Below are 14,907 nucleotides of genomic sequence, written 5' to 3'. Positions count from 1 at the left end.
GGCCATGCTGGCGGGGGCTGATGGGAATTGTAGTCCATAACATCTGGAGTGCCAAAGGTTCACCACCACGGGACTCGGGTGAAACCCACCAACCCTGTCGCTCAGACCCACTTACTTTATTGTCTTTGGTGACGGCCCACACCACGTTCACGCCCACGGAAACGTGGGAAATGCCGTTCTCGGCCACCGGCGGCTGCACGACCGTCCACGAGACCCCTGTCGAAGGCAAAGCCGGCAAATTCAGCAACGCCCACCCGGGTTCCCCGTGGCCTGGCGAAGCAGAGGCCGAACGCGACTGACCTTGAGGGTTGTTCCTCTCGATGCCCTCCCGCACGATCGCCTGGCCTTCCCAGAGCGTCGCCCAGAGGAGATCGTACGGCCCACAGCTGATCTGGACTACTTCCCCGGGGGTTCCTACCCTGGACCACGAAGAGCCTTCGGGGTTGTGGCGGCAGACGTTCTCTCTGTACCAGACCTTCGGAGGAATGGCGAGAAGGCAGCGTTCAGATAAACACGGCAGAAAGACTCACGGAAATGGTTGACGGCTGCCACTTAGTAAGAGACCCAGGCCGCCTCCATCTCTGACATTCCAGTTAAAAGACCCCCGTTAAACATCTCTGTCGACTGAGATATGGCACTATAGGACTTAACTATAGGCGGTATACTAGGCTTAACTAGGGCAGTATACGAAATTTAATAAACAACAACAACAACAACAACAACAACAACAACGGGCTTGGGCAGATTTATGGAGGAGAAGTTGATTTATGGCTACCAATCTTGATCCTCTTTGATCTGAGATTGCAAATGCCTTAACAGTCCAGGTGATCGGAAGCAACAGCAGCCGCAGCAGGCCATTGCTTTCACATCCTGCATGTGAGCTCCCAAAGGCACCTGGTGGGCCACTGCGAGTAGCAGAGAGCTGGACTAGATGGACTCTGGTCTGATCCAGCTGGCTTGTTCTTATGTTCTTATGTTCTTAACTCGGTTCTGAAGCACCTGTAAGGCAGAGACGCCATACCTTTCCTTGCAAACTGACAGCCCAGACCGACAACCGGCCCACAGGTTCATCTGTGATCTCCCATCCACCAACCGAGAGATCGTTGAAAGGATCCGGCAGCTGCTGGGGATCGTCCTGTGACGGAATCTAAAAACGACAGGGTGGGACGAAGCGCGATGAGATTCTCGCTTTAGAGATACCCCATTTTAAGACACAGGGCCGAATTCTCAGATAGTTCCAAACTGGTGTAGTGGTTAAGAGCAGGTGCACTCTAATCTGAAGAACCGGGTTTGATTCCCCACTCCTCCACCTGAGTGGCAGAGGCTTATCTGGTGAACCAGATGTGTTTCCTCACTCCTACGTTCCTGCTGGTTGACCTTGGGCTAGTCACAGTTTTCTCTGAACTCTCTCAGCCCCACCTACCTCACAAGGTGTCTGTTGTGGGGAGAGGAAGGGAAAGGAGTTTGTAGGCCACCTTGAGACTCCTTACAGGAGAGAAAGGTGGGATATAAATCCAAACTCCTCCTCCTACTACTACTATATACTGCTGTGAATATGTGTGGTGTTTTACAGAATGCTGGCCCCATGTTTCGAGTAGCTTGAGCATTAAAACTTGACCCCAAAAGACCCTCATAAGGTTCTGGAGGCAGAGAAAAAGCGGGGGATCTGTGGGTGTTCGTACCACCAAGGATTTGAAATCACACCCCGCAATACATTGCTGAATGGCCAAGGATTATATCTTCTCCGCCTGCTTGTTGGAGCCATTTGGAATAGCAGAAAGTTTTGGGATAACCTCACTCCTACGGAGCTATATGTAAATAGACGTTTAAGAGGAGAGAGACCTTTGCCCAAGTATCTCGCGATTTGTATCTCCGGTATCGAATCCACCGCCTGCGCCGCACGCAAGAGTTCCACCTCTTATCTTTCATGTAAGTGGCAGGGAAGTCGACGGCATATGTCCAGCCCTGGAAAGGAGACAGCCCCAGAAAATGAAACATTCCTTTTCCGAAAGGACACACTCCAAAGCTCAGAATGCCTCTAGGTGCACGTCACAACCCTGGACGTACTGCAAAAGTTACAAGCTGGGATCTCAGGGCTTTTAACCTGTAGATCGGAAGACGTTGTTGTTTTGCCCATTAAAGAAACCCCCCAAGATACACCGCCATGCTCCACTGAGATTCCTGCAACTTGTTATTAGCCAAATGCGAACAACCACGGTTCATGTTGAGGGGACGGAAGTACCAGACTTCCTTGCTGGTCTCCTACTGAAGAAGTAGCCAAGGCCGATCCTGCTGAGCTTCCAAGAGCTGATGAGATCAAGCTAACCTGGTAAACCAGGTTATCTTGCTGCCCTTGGTTAGTGATAGGCCCTCGTCTCCTCCACAGCCAAAACTTTCCATCCTCAGATCTTGGCAGTGAGTTTGATCCACAAGTCTACCAAGCAACAATTCCCGCCCTTCAAAGTTGCCCACCCGCTCCCCATTCCGACGACGTAGGCCCCTGTGCAGCATTCTTTCACCTACCCCTTTCTCAGTGGGCTCCCCTCCGAAATTCTCGTCCACGTACCAATCCGTCTCCCACTCCCAATGAGGTGAAGGCAGCTCAAAGCTGTCTAGTTTCTGATGCTTCAGCCCGCTCACGTCGCTCCACTGCCAGCGGTCGCTTGGGAGGAGTTTCTCACAGAAGCCGGCGACCGGGTTCCAGCGCTGTCGGAGAACGAGATGAGGAAAATGGGTGGGCATAAAATGAACTAACAAACCAACCAGACAATAAGATCATTCTTGGAAAATTTCTCGTTTTGCTACTTAAAAGTCTGAACCTCCTCTTATTTTGTTGGGCTAGCAGCGGCGTAGTGGTTAAGAGCAGGTGCACTCTAATCTGGAGGAACCAGGTTTGATTCCCCGCTCTGCCACTTGAGCTGTGGAGGCTTATCCGGTGAACCAGATTAGCTTGTGCACTCCAACACATGCCAGCTGGATGACCTTGGGCTAGTCACAGTTCTTCGGAGTTCTCTCAGCCCCACCCACCTCACAGGGTGGTTGTTGGGGGGGAGGGAGGGAAAGGAGTTTTAAAGCCATTTTTGAGTCTCCTTACAGGAGAGAAAGGGGGGATATAAATCCAACTCTTCTTCTATTAAAAAATAAGCCTTACATGTCAGATCTTATGTACTGATAAGGTTCCTTCCACAATTCAGCTAACTAGAAAAATTCCACAAGACTGAATGTTGCAGACTCTTAAACCGGATACAGATCCCCCCCCCCCCAACGTATGTATTAAAAATGATCGCAGATGAGGCATAAGAAGGCCTAATATGGAAAGTAAACATAGGGACATGGACAGGGTTTATGGTTTATTTTTATGGTGATCTTCCAAAATATATTAAACAGGACAGAAAATACGGTACCAGAAAACACTAAAAAGAAATCAATAATAAAAAAAACCCGGATATAGATCTGATAGTTCGTCTCATGGTTTTCCGTACCTGGTTCTCGTAGGTTTCTTCCTGGTACCTGATTGGGACATCACTGGAGTGGACATAAACGTGTACCTGGTGGTCGCAAGCAATTCCCCAGCAACATTCCTTGATGGCAGACACCCTCTTGAATTCCAGCTGCTCGTTTTTACAGCGTTCCCAGTACTGGCCGGCCGTCGAAAGCGTGTAGACTCTGCCAAATATGTCGGTGGCCCACAGGAGAGAACTAGACGACGTCATGGCTGAATGGCAGAGGAGGCAGGTGTTGGCCCGAGGCCGAATCTTCTCCCTGGAACGGCTGCTTGCTTTCTAGTCCCAGGTCAAGTCGAGGATGATGAGTTGCAATTAGATTTTCTTAGAGAAGCTAGGAGAGAAAAGATGGATGGTTATTTATCCAGACAAGAAGACCGGACAGAGGTCCAACGCGTGGATTTATTTAGAATGATTTTACTCCACTTTCTGACCGTGGCTTTCAAGACACTACCGTGTTTCCCCGAATATAAGATAGTGTCTTATATTAATTTTTGCTCCCAAAGATGCGCTATGTCTTATTTTCAGGGGATGTCTTATATTTCTGTATTCTGTTCGTCAGGCATGCTTCCAAACAAAAACTTTGCTACGTCTTACTTTTGGGGGATGCCTTCTATTTCGCACTTCACCAAAACCTCTACTACTTCTTATTTTCCGGGGATGTCGTATATTCGGGGAAACAGGGTATAACAAAGACTGAATACAAAAAGATGTGAGAATACCTTCAGGGCTAGAACAGTGGTTCTCAACCTTCCTAATGCGGCGACCCTTTAATACAGTTCCTCATGTTGTGGTGACCCCCAACCCTAACATTTAATCCATTTTACAGATGGAGAACACTGATGCAGAGAGTCTTAGGTGACCCCTGTGAAAGGGCCGTTCGACCGACCCACAGGTTGAGAACCACTGGGCTAGAATTTAATGAATGAACAGAAATGGAACAGGGTATGATATTTCATGTTTAAGTTAAAAGAAATTCCTTGAACTGGAAGTTGCTTGTATTTCTTTTATCTTTTCTTTTTTTCTCCTTTCTTTTTTCTATCGCTTTTATTTTCTTTATTTCCTTCTTTTTTCCTTTCCTTTTTTTGTTTGTTTTTCTAGACAAAAGTTTTGTTATGTTATGTAATAATGCGTCAAATCTGATGATGAGGTATGTAACAGAAAATAATGATGAATTTTGTTGTGTGTCCGTGAATGTGAAATAGTAATAGTAATAATAAATTTTTAAAAGACGGTATAAGAGAGGAGTCCCCGTCCTTTTCAAACCTGTGGGTATTTTTGGTGTTCTGACCCAGGGAGAGGTTTATAACTAAAAAATGGCTGCCGCAAATGGCCAGGGAGCGAAATTCAAAATGTCAGGCAGGAGTTCTGTTTAACCAAATGCCTTGGAAAATGAGCATACTGCTTTACAAAAACTGTGGCACACACACAATAATACAATGAAGATTTCTTATACTGCAGTGGCCATCTCAGTGAAAGCAACTTTTAAAAAAATGGGCACAGCCAATCAGATCTATGATGGCCTATCAAAAATTCTCCTGGGCAAAAGAAGAAAAACAGTTTGGATTTATACCCCACTTTTCTCTCCTGTAAGGAGACTCGAGGGGGCTGACAAGCTCCTTTCCCTTCCTCTCCCCACAACAGACACCTTGTGAGGCAGGCGGGGTTGAGAGAGTTCCCAAGAACTGTGACTAGCCCAAGGTCACCCAACAGGAATGCAGGAGTGTGGAAACACATCTGGTTTACCAGATAAGCCTCTGCCACTCAGGTGCAGGAGTGGGGAACTAAACCCGGTTCTCCAGATTAGAATCCACCTGCTCTTAACCACTACACTATGTGGGTTCCACTCACTTTCTAAAAACATTTGGTAGGCACCAAGAAAGGTCTCAGTCCATATCATGGCAATGTTTCTGAACCAACTTCCTCTGAGCATGCAGTCACGTTGAAACTGTCTATATTCCCCCATCATCTGGCTTTTATCTATACTCCTGTGTAGCCTCCTAAATTCCTTCATTCATTTTCTCCTCCTCCTGTTTTCAAAAGGCATTAAAAATATTTTCCCCTGTTGTCATATTCCCTTAGTGATGTAAAACCAGGTTGTTTATATCAGCTTTGTCAATTTCACACAGATCTTGGGAACTTAACCATCAGGCAGAGATTCAATCTAGCATTATTGATGGATCATCCGTGTCAGTTTCACACAAAACTTGCACTCTTAACCTCCAGGTAGCAATACAAAGTAGCACGGGCAATTGGACCAACTTTGTCAATTTCACACAGATCTTGGGAACTTAACCATCAGGCAGAGATTCAATCTAGCATTATTGATGGATCATCCGTGTCAGTTTCACACAAAACTTGCACTCTTAACCTCCAGGTAGCAATACAAAGTAGCACGGGCAATTGGACCAACTTTGTCAATTTCACACAGATCTTGGGAACTTAACCATCAGGCAGAGATTCAATCTAGCATTATTGATGGATCATCCGTGTCAGTTTCACACAAAACTTGCACTCTTAACCTCCAGGTAGCAATACAAAGTAGCACGGGCAATTGGACCAACTTTGTCAATTTCACACAGATCTTGGGAACTTAACCATCAGGCAGAGATTCAATCTAGCATTATTGATGGATCATCCGTGTCAGTTTCACACAAAACTTGCATTCTTAACCTCCAGGCAGCAATACAAAGTAGCACGGGCAATTGGACCAACTTTGCCAATTTCACACAGCACTTGGGATCTTAACCTTCCGGCAGAGATACAAACTAGCAGGCTTGATTGGATTCACATAGAACTTGTCAAAAGAAAAAGCGCCACCATAACTGGGGAAAGGAGTTGTCCGGAATGATTCAGAGAAAACATTTCCAAGACACGGGGTCTGACCTCTGGGGAAATTTGTTCTAAAAGGCCAGAGACGCTGGTTATAAGGTTGCCAGGTTCCAGGTGGGGCCTGGAGCTTTTATTTATTTATTTATTAAATTTGTAGGCCGCCTCATCCCCGAAGGGCTGCCAGCGTTACAGTGACACAGATCAGCCCCCCTGGAGAAATGGCCGCTTCGGAGGGCAGGCTCAACCGCCTCTCCTCCCTGCTGAGCTCTGCCCCTTCCCCAAATCTAGGGATTTCCCAACCTGCAATTGATATTTCCCAAGCAGTAGCTGACCACCCTATTTCCAGGGCAACTGACCACTGGAGCCCAGAGATCAACCGTCATTCGCTGACTGACTCCTGCCTGGAACTTGGCAACCCGTCTCCGGGGGAAGACCTGCTTATTCCCACACCCTCTTTCAAGGCGCTGTGATGAATAAATGATTCCTAATAAAAACCTGATGGGTCCATGACTTCGGAAAAGGAGGGAACCCCTGCAGTAAAGCCGAGAGAAGGGGGTGCCAGCGGGTAACCACGGCAGGGAAGAAGGGGGGCCCAATCTCTTTGTAAACTTGCCAGATCTGGGGGGACAAATTCCGGGAGATTTGTGCGTGGAGGATAGAAACTGGGGGAAGAAGGGATTTAGGGTTGCCTGCTCCCCCACCACCACCCCAGCTGCCGGCACGGGATGGGGTAGGGTTGCCAGATCCAGGTTAGGAAACCCCTGGAGATTTGGGGAGGGCAGGAACCTCGGAGGGGCACGATGCCACACGGCCCGTCCCCCCAAGCACCCAAGGGCACAGATCTCTGGAGCTGAGGTGCAGTTCCGGGGGGCTGTAATTGCAGGCTGGCATCGCTGGGGAGGGGAGGCGTGCCCTAGATGCCACTGTGCGGACCAGTGTCCCCCTCCAGGGGGTCTGAGCTCGGGCAGCTGCCACCCTGCAAGATTTCCAGGTCTCACCTGAAAGCTGGCACCTCACCTGCAAGCTGGCACCCTTGGAGGGATGGGCACCTAGCTGCAAAGGGAGATGGGCAAATCCTTAACCGGGGGGGGGGGATCAATTGTCCTCGGGCCCTCAAAAGCCAGTGTCTCCCCCTCCCCACTTTCTTACCTGCTTCTCCCCCCCTTTTTACCTGTTCCTCCGGTAAGGTCGCCTCTCCTCCCCTTCGGTCCCCCCTCCCTGGCCTTGCACGACAACCGCAGCTCCAGCGGCAGCTGCAAACAGCTGCTACCTCTATCCGCAAGCGCGCAAGCACGAGGAAGTCCGGGCCCAGCCGAGCTCTCCTCTGATTGGCCAGGGGGGATGCCCGCTCGGCTGCTATTGGCCGGACCGGGACTCACACGGAGTCGCGGCGTTCCCTCCTCCTCCTCCTCCTCCTCCATCGCCTCTACTGGCAGCAGAGGGGGGCAAAGGCGGGCTGGAGGGAAAGCTGCCAACCTCCAGGGGATGGCTGGAGATTCAACAGGATTCCAGGAGGCATTTCCAATTGGGGGGGGGGGCTATATAGCATTGCATTTTAGCGTTGCCAACCTCCCGGGGGTCCCTGCAAAATCGCATAGCCGCCCCCAAACAATCAAACCCCTGTTCTCGATCAGTATATTTTCCAAGAAAATTTCAGTTTAGATAACATACTGATGAACAAATTCCAGCTTTTAAATGCACTGTTTGGAAGCTCGCATTCATTCGTGCGTACGTTACACGTAGGGCATTTAATTTTAATTTGGTTTCATATCACAGCTGCCAGTTTTATTATTATTGTTGTTGTTGTTTAATTTTGCTTAATATCACAGTTGCCAGTTTCTTTACTATTATTCATTATCATTTGCTAAATCGCAGAGTTGGAAGAGACCCCCAGGGCCATCCAGCCCAACCCCCCGCAATGCAGGAACACACAATCAAAGCACTCCTGTCAGACGGCCATCCAGCTTCTCTTTAAAAACCTCCACAGGAGGAGGTCTCTAAGGCAGTGAATTTCACTGTCAAACAGCCCTGACAGTAAGTTCTTCCTAATGTTTAGATGGAACCTCTTTTCCTGCACCTTGAATCCATTACTCCGTGTCCTCATCTCTGTGGCAGCATCCCCAGCTCCCTCAGTCTCTCTTAATAGGGCACGGATTCCAGACCTTTGACCATTTTGGTTGCCCTCCTCTGGCCCCGTTCCAGCTTGTCCATATCCTTCTTAAATTGCGGTGCCCAGAACTGCACAGAGTACTCTAGGTGAGGTCTGACCAATGCAGAGTAGAGAGGTACAATTACTTCCCTCGATCTTGACACTATACTCTTCTTGATGCAACCCAGCATTGCATTAACTTTCTTGGCTGCTTTTCTTTCATATCTCAGCTGCCAGTTCTTTAGCTGGTTGCTGGCCTTTCACTACAATTTGAGCCTCACCCAGAGGCCTAGAAAGTTGTAATGTAAAAATACGTGGAACTAGAAAGAAAGGTATTACTTAAATGGTATAGAACCCCAATACAACTAGCCTATATGATTAAAGGAGTAAGCCCAAAATGTTGGCATTGTGGAGAAAAAGGAGCATATTATACACATATGTGGATAGAATGCAAAGTGGTGAAAAAGTTTTGGGAGAATATTTTGAAATATGTAGAACAGTTAGTAAAAGTAAAAATTGATGTAAATAATGATTGACTAATTGTGGGGATAATAGATGATATAAGAGTGAACAGAAGTTTGGAACCAATGTATAAAATAATGATCAGAGCAGCACACGCAGCGTTGGCGTTGGGCTGGAAAGATAACAAAAAATGGACAGTTTCAAACTGGTTGGAATATATTTGGGAACAAATACAGTTAGAGATCTTTGAGAGACTGACAAAAAACACATTATGGCAAGAAAAAATAGAAGATATTATGAAACTATGGACATTGTATGAGAAATGGATGGAAGAAGCGGGATTTAACGAAGAACCATGGAATAAGAGAATAAGAAGAATGAACCTCCTACTGCTTGCATGAAACAACCAATTGAAGAGGGGGGAGGAGGGAGAAAAAGGAAAAATTGTATAGATAGAACAAAGTTATTAAATGTAACAAATGTACAAATTTTCTATACAATAAAAAATTATTTAAAAAAAATAGAAAGTTGTAATGTATCGGCGTAGTGTTCATGCGGATCGGGGAACAGGCAAGAGAGTGGGGAAATCACCCAGACGTTTTGCGCACCTGTGTAAATGTAACCCACACCTGTTTCTCGAGCCGCCTTCACTCCTGTACCCAACTTTCTTCTCCATTGGCTCCCTGCTGTGCGGTCATTTGCAACATCTGTGTTGTTTTAGCCTGGCAGGTGCTATAATTATTTTTTTTAAAGGAATCCAGACAGATTATCTGTCTTGCATGTCACCAGATGGCAGCTAGAACTCAAAGTTGAAAACAAACGGACCAACCAAAGCAGAAAGGCAGTCTTACTTTGAAAGAAAGCATTACCTCCTTGGGAGATACCTGCTTTCCCCATTGCAATAACCTCTGCTTATTTCCCCCCTAACTCGTGTTTCCAAATGTAGGGCACAGTTGACCTGGGTTGGAATGAATGCTCACAATCCTCAATCTGATATTTAGTTTGGGATTTCCATACATTGTTAACAGGTAATCTTATCCGGGAACCAGCTAAGTAGAGACATAGGCCCCTTCCGCACACGCAAAATAATGCATTTTCAAACCACTTTCACAACTGTTTGCAAGTGGATTTTGCTATTCCGCACAGTTTCAAAGAGCACTGAAAGCAGTTTGAAAGTGCATTATTCCGCATGTGTGGAATGAGCCATAGGCCCCTTCTGTACATGCAGAATAATACACTTTCAATCCACTTTGCAGCTAGAGTTGACTGTGCGGAATAGCAAAATTCGCTTGCAAACGATTGTGAAAGTGCGCTGAAAATGCATTATTCTGCATGTGCGGAAGGGGCGTTAGTTTTCTTGCTGTTTTTCCAAGTGGTGGCTGGGGATCTGCTGGATTTCCAACTGATCTATCTAGGCAACAAAGATCAGTTACTGAAGAAATAATAGCTGCTTCGAAGGGTGGATTCTCTTACATTATGCCTGCTGTGGTCTCTCCCTTCTCATACTTTAGTGGAGTCCCCAATTCATATCCTCAATTTACCTGGGACGCTCACTGGGTGATCTTTGTCCCAGTTCCAGGTAGATGGCTGTGTTGGGTCTGAAGCAGTAAAAAAAAAAAACAGGTTGTATCCAGTGGCACTTTTTAAATACAACATTTGATTCTTGGTCTATCTATGCTGTTCATGCGCATGCCCACTTCTTCAGATATGCCCAGGAAAGCTTAGACCAAGAATACAACTATGTGGATCTTAAAGGTGGACTCAAACGTTTTTGTATTGTCGAAGGTTTTCGCAGCCAGAATCAACTGGCTGTTGTGGGTTTTCGGGGCTGTGTGGTAGTTTTGTTTGTTCCTAACGTTTCAGCCGCTTCTATGGCCGGCATCTTTGCAGGCATACTGCAGGTAGCGTGTGTTTCTTTTTGTGGCACGCGCGCAGGTGAGATGCCAGGAACCAAAACTACCAGACCGAAGCCACGCAGCCCAGAAAACCCACAACAGCCTGTGCAATTTGTCTTGGCCCTGTCCCACAACATTCAACAACCTCACGGGATAAAACAGAGAAGTACAATGGATAGAAATAAAGCAAGCCAGCAAACAGCGTCTCCAGGGCTCATTCCGCACATGCAGAATAATGCACTTTCAAATTGCTTTCAGTGCTCTTTGAAACTGTGCGGAATGGCAAAATCCACTTGCAAACAGTTGTGGAAGTGGTTTGAAAACGCATTATTTTGCGTGTGCGGAAGGGGCCCAGCCCAGGTCTCTTCTGGAATGGGACACGCTTGAGTTTATTTAGTTCTACTTACACCATTTATTCGCTCGCAAGGGCCAACAACATGAAAAACCCACACGATCAAAATCGCATTTTATAACCTTCCAAGCCAACCACCTCCTGCAAACAAATCAACACCAGTGGAGTTTCAGCCTGCCCCACCCAAGTCCCGACAATCTGGGTCCACTCCAACCCCACTCCCCAATCTACGTTGGTAGAAGCTTTTTGGAGCACCCCCCCCCCTCCACTCGGCCTCCCATAACCCCCCCCCCTCCCCTGACTCTTTGGGGCGGGGCAGGCGAGCGCGTCCCCTTTAAGAGATGCTTCCCTCTGTTCACCACCGCTCTGTTCCTGCTAGAGAATCTCCGCCGTGCAGCCGAGTCACGTGAGCGCCAGTCTTGTGACTGGCCTGAGCGCAAAGGGGGCTCGACCACATTGCCTTGGGTGGCTTAGCTGGGCGTGCGCTGAGTTGGGGAGGGGGCTCTTGGGGAAGGGTCTTTCCACCCCCCCCTAGGCGTGTAGGCTCTTTTTGTGTGTGTGGGGGGGTGCCTCTCTAACTCATCTCCGGATCCCTCCCCCCAATTCTTTCCTCCCCGGTTGTAAAAAAAGAAAGAAAGTTGAGGTTTTCTTTTTTTTAGCAAGAGGTTGGGGGTTCTTTGCTGGGGAGGGGGCGGGAAGGGGGCTTCGCCTCGCCTCGCCCTGCCTGAGGATGGACAGCAAGCCCCTCTTGCAAGAAAGACCCCCAGCCTATAGCCCGGGCAACGAGTATGCGCAAGGGGGCGGCTACGGGACCATCCCGACCCCCCAGCCGGGCTTCCATCCGCCTCCGCCCTACACGTACCCCACCGGTCCTGCAGCAGGTAAGCCTGGGGGGGGGGCGGGGGGAGGACTGGAATTCAGTACACTTTGGGACCCCCCCCCCCGCCAAGAAACTCAGGGGAGGCTACGTGGCTCTCTGTTTCTCTGCCTTGCGTTCACAATAACCCTGTGAGGTGGGCTGAGCTCGCGTTCACAATAACCCTGTGAGGTGGGCTGAGCTCGAAGACCTGGTAACCTTTCCGTGGGGATCTTCTCCGTGTTGGCCCCCGGGTGTTGGAACAACTCTCAGGGAGGGGTTACCCCTGTGCCCGACGGGCTGTTAAAAGGCACCGCATGTCTGTCCTGTCCTTTCCTCAAGGAGGTTAGGGTGGGACCCTTTCATCCTCACAACAGCCCTGCGAGGTGGGTTTGCCAGTGAGCACGATCCGCGCCCACCCTCAGTGGACAACACAGTCAGGTTCTGAACCCAGCACTGACATGCACTCCGCACGCTCTTCTTTTCTGACTTCCTGGAACCTGCGGGAACTTTTTCGGTGCCCCAAAGGGACTCTTGAGCATGGGCGAAGTGCCCTTCCAAGAGATCAGCAGGGGATTTAAATGGGGAAGGAGCAAAGGTGAATTAGCTGATGTGATGTGATGGGGATCCTGTTTCTCCTTCTAATGTTTTTTTCGTTGCGTAAGAAACTGCATGGTGTGGTAATGTGCAAAAGCGGAGATTGCATTTGTCAATTTCAGTGGGGGAGCCAGCTTAATAAAGCCAAATAAAATAGAAGCCAAACAGGCAGTGCAGTGTAGTGGTTAGAGAGCTCGACTGGAGACCCAGGTTTGAATCCCCCCTCTGCCAGGAAAGCTTGCTGGTTGCATGTTCTCAGCGAAACCTACCTTGCTGGGTTGTTGTGAGGCGAAAACAGAGGGGACGAGGTCACTGCAAGCTAGTATGTGTCCCCATTGGGAAGAAAGAGCAAAGCCATTTTGAGTATTTGATTGATTATTTAATTAAGTTATGATCAAGACTAATTAATCACAGTCCCACATCGCGGCTTGGATATATCGTGGGTTGGCATAAGAAATTAAATGGGAATTTTGGGGGAATTTTGCGGAAGCCGCAAACCACACGTAAAGGCCAGCGGACGGCAAAGGAAAATGTATTGTCAAAGTCTTTCACGGCCAGATTCAACTGGCTCTGGTGGGTTTTCTGGGCTGTGTGGCCTAAAAAAATCCACCAGACCACGGCCACACAGCCCGGAAAACCCACCAGAACCAGGCAAAGGAAAAGTTTAGAAACTCAGAAATGCATCAAATATAGGTCTAGTGTTGTGCAAATATAGGTCTAGTGTTGTGCAATATCAATATATTTTATTTTTTTAAATACCATAAATATACACACTTTATTTTTTTCTAAAGCTGAAAGAAAAGAAATAAAAAACTCGGAGTTCTTCTCTGGTACGAAGGGAGGGCCAATTTTTTTTAACATGGATTTCCAGATAGTGGAGGAGGGGGGGCACTCCTAGCCCCAGCAACGTGCAAGAGATAACTGTATATATTTGCCCATTTTTGTGCTGTTTTTCAAATGAATGTGGGGTTGTACTGTTAGCGGCCCAGCTGCGACAGGGTGGGATAAAATTATTTAAAAATTCATTCTGATCTAACTTCGTCAGATACGATGGCCAGACAGAAACCCGTGCGTTTCATTTCTTCCTCCTTTGGTTGGCGAAATAGCGTGTTGGCTCATCGTAGCTGGAAAAACAGCTGCTCCGTCTTTTATGGTTCTGCCAGGCTTTGGTTTCATTCCTGCTGGGCTTTGGTTTCGTTTCCCAGGCCTGTGGATGAGTCGAGGAGTCAGAAGTCTGTGCTTTGCAATCTTTGTTCTCGGGAGCGGAAAGAATGCTTGCTTATCTTCTCATTTGGGGTCAGATAACCAGCATTCCTGGCCGAAGGCCTCCCCTGCGAAGCGGGGCGGGGAAGGCCGGCTCAGAAAACGTTTGCGTAACTTGCTCTCTTCCTCAGTCCAAAGATTCCCTCAGTTTGAAAAGTTCTGGCTGGGGTACAAAGTGCCACGAGTCGCTGCTGAATTATGGCGGCTCTGTCAGGCCCCTTCCGCACACGCAAAATAATGCGTTTTCAAACCACTTTCACAACTGTTTGCAAGTGGATTTTGCCATTCTGCACAGCTTCAAAGAGCACGGAAAGCAGTTTGAAAGTGCATTATTCTGCATGTGCGGAATGAGCCTCAGATTGTCAAGGCAAGGGACGTTCAGAGGTGGTTTGCCGCGTCTCATTGGTGATTTTTGCTGCGTTCCTTGGTGATTTCCCATCCAAGTCCTAACCAAGACCAACCCTCCTTAGCTTCCAAGTTCTGATGAGATCACACTAGCTTGGGCTGGCCAAGAGGTGGTTTACCTCCCTCTGCGAAGCAACCCTTCAGTTCTGCTGAAGAAGACGAGTTTGGATTTATACCTCGCTTTTCTCAACTGTAAGGCGTATCAAAGCGGCTTACCATCTCCTTCCCTTCTTCTCCCCACTGCAAACCCCTTGTGAAGTAAGTGGGGCTGACAGAATTCGGAAAGAACTATGACTGGCCCAAGGTCACCCGGCAGGCTTCATGTGGAGGAGCGGGGAAACAAATCCGGTTCACCAGATTAGAGTCCACCGCTTATGAAGAAGAAGAGTTTGGACTTATATCCCCCCTTTCTCTCCTGCAGGAGATTCAAAGGGGCTTACAATCTCCTTGCCAGCTGGGTGACCTTGGGCTAGTCACAGCTTCTTGGAGCTCTCTCAGCCCCACCTACCTCACAGGGTGTTTGTTGTGAGGGGGGAAGGGCAAGGAGATTGTCAGCCCCCTTTCTCTCCTGCAGGAGACTCAAAGGGGCTGAC

The 14,907-nt window shown here is 48.2% G+C and overlaps 1 protein-coding gene across 1 annotated transcript; it reads right to left on the bottom strand.

Annotated features, from left to right (window-relative positions):
• Nucleotides 1-93: 93 nt before the first annotated feature.
• On the bottom strand, nt 94-7,641 carry LOC125425205 (tectonin beta-propeller repeat-containing protein 1-like; the record flags this gene model as incomplete). The annotated part of the gene is made up of 7 exons (XM_048482766.1): nt 7,507-7,641; nt 3,483-3,837; nt 2,524-2,706; nt 1,843-1,965; nt 1,022-1,147; nt 301-475; nt 94-216 (listed from the first exon to the last, which is right to left on the bottom strand). Coding segments are annotated over exons 2-7 (961 nt in total), but the record flags the coding sequence as incomplete, so codon positions are not given.
• Between the last annotated feature and the right edge of the window lie 7,266 nt (nt 7,642-14,907).

The sequence above is a fragment of the Sphaerodactylus townsendi genome, unplaced genomic scaffold, assembly GCF_021028975.2.
Source record: "Sphaerodactylus townsendi isolate TG3544 unplaced genomic scaffold, MPM_Stown_v2.3 scaffold_214, whole genome shotgun sequence".
Classification (NCBI taxonomy): Eukaryota; Metazoa; Chordata; class Lepidosauria; order Squamata; family Sphaerodactylidae; genus Sphaerodactylus; species Sphaerodactylus townsendi.
This window is presented reverse-complemented; position numbering and strand designations above follow the sequence as displayed.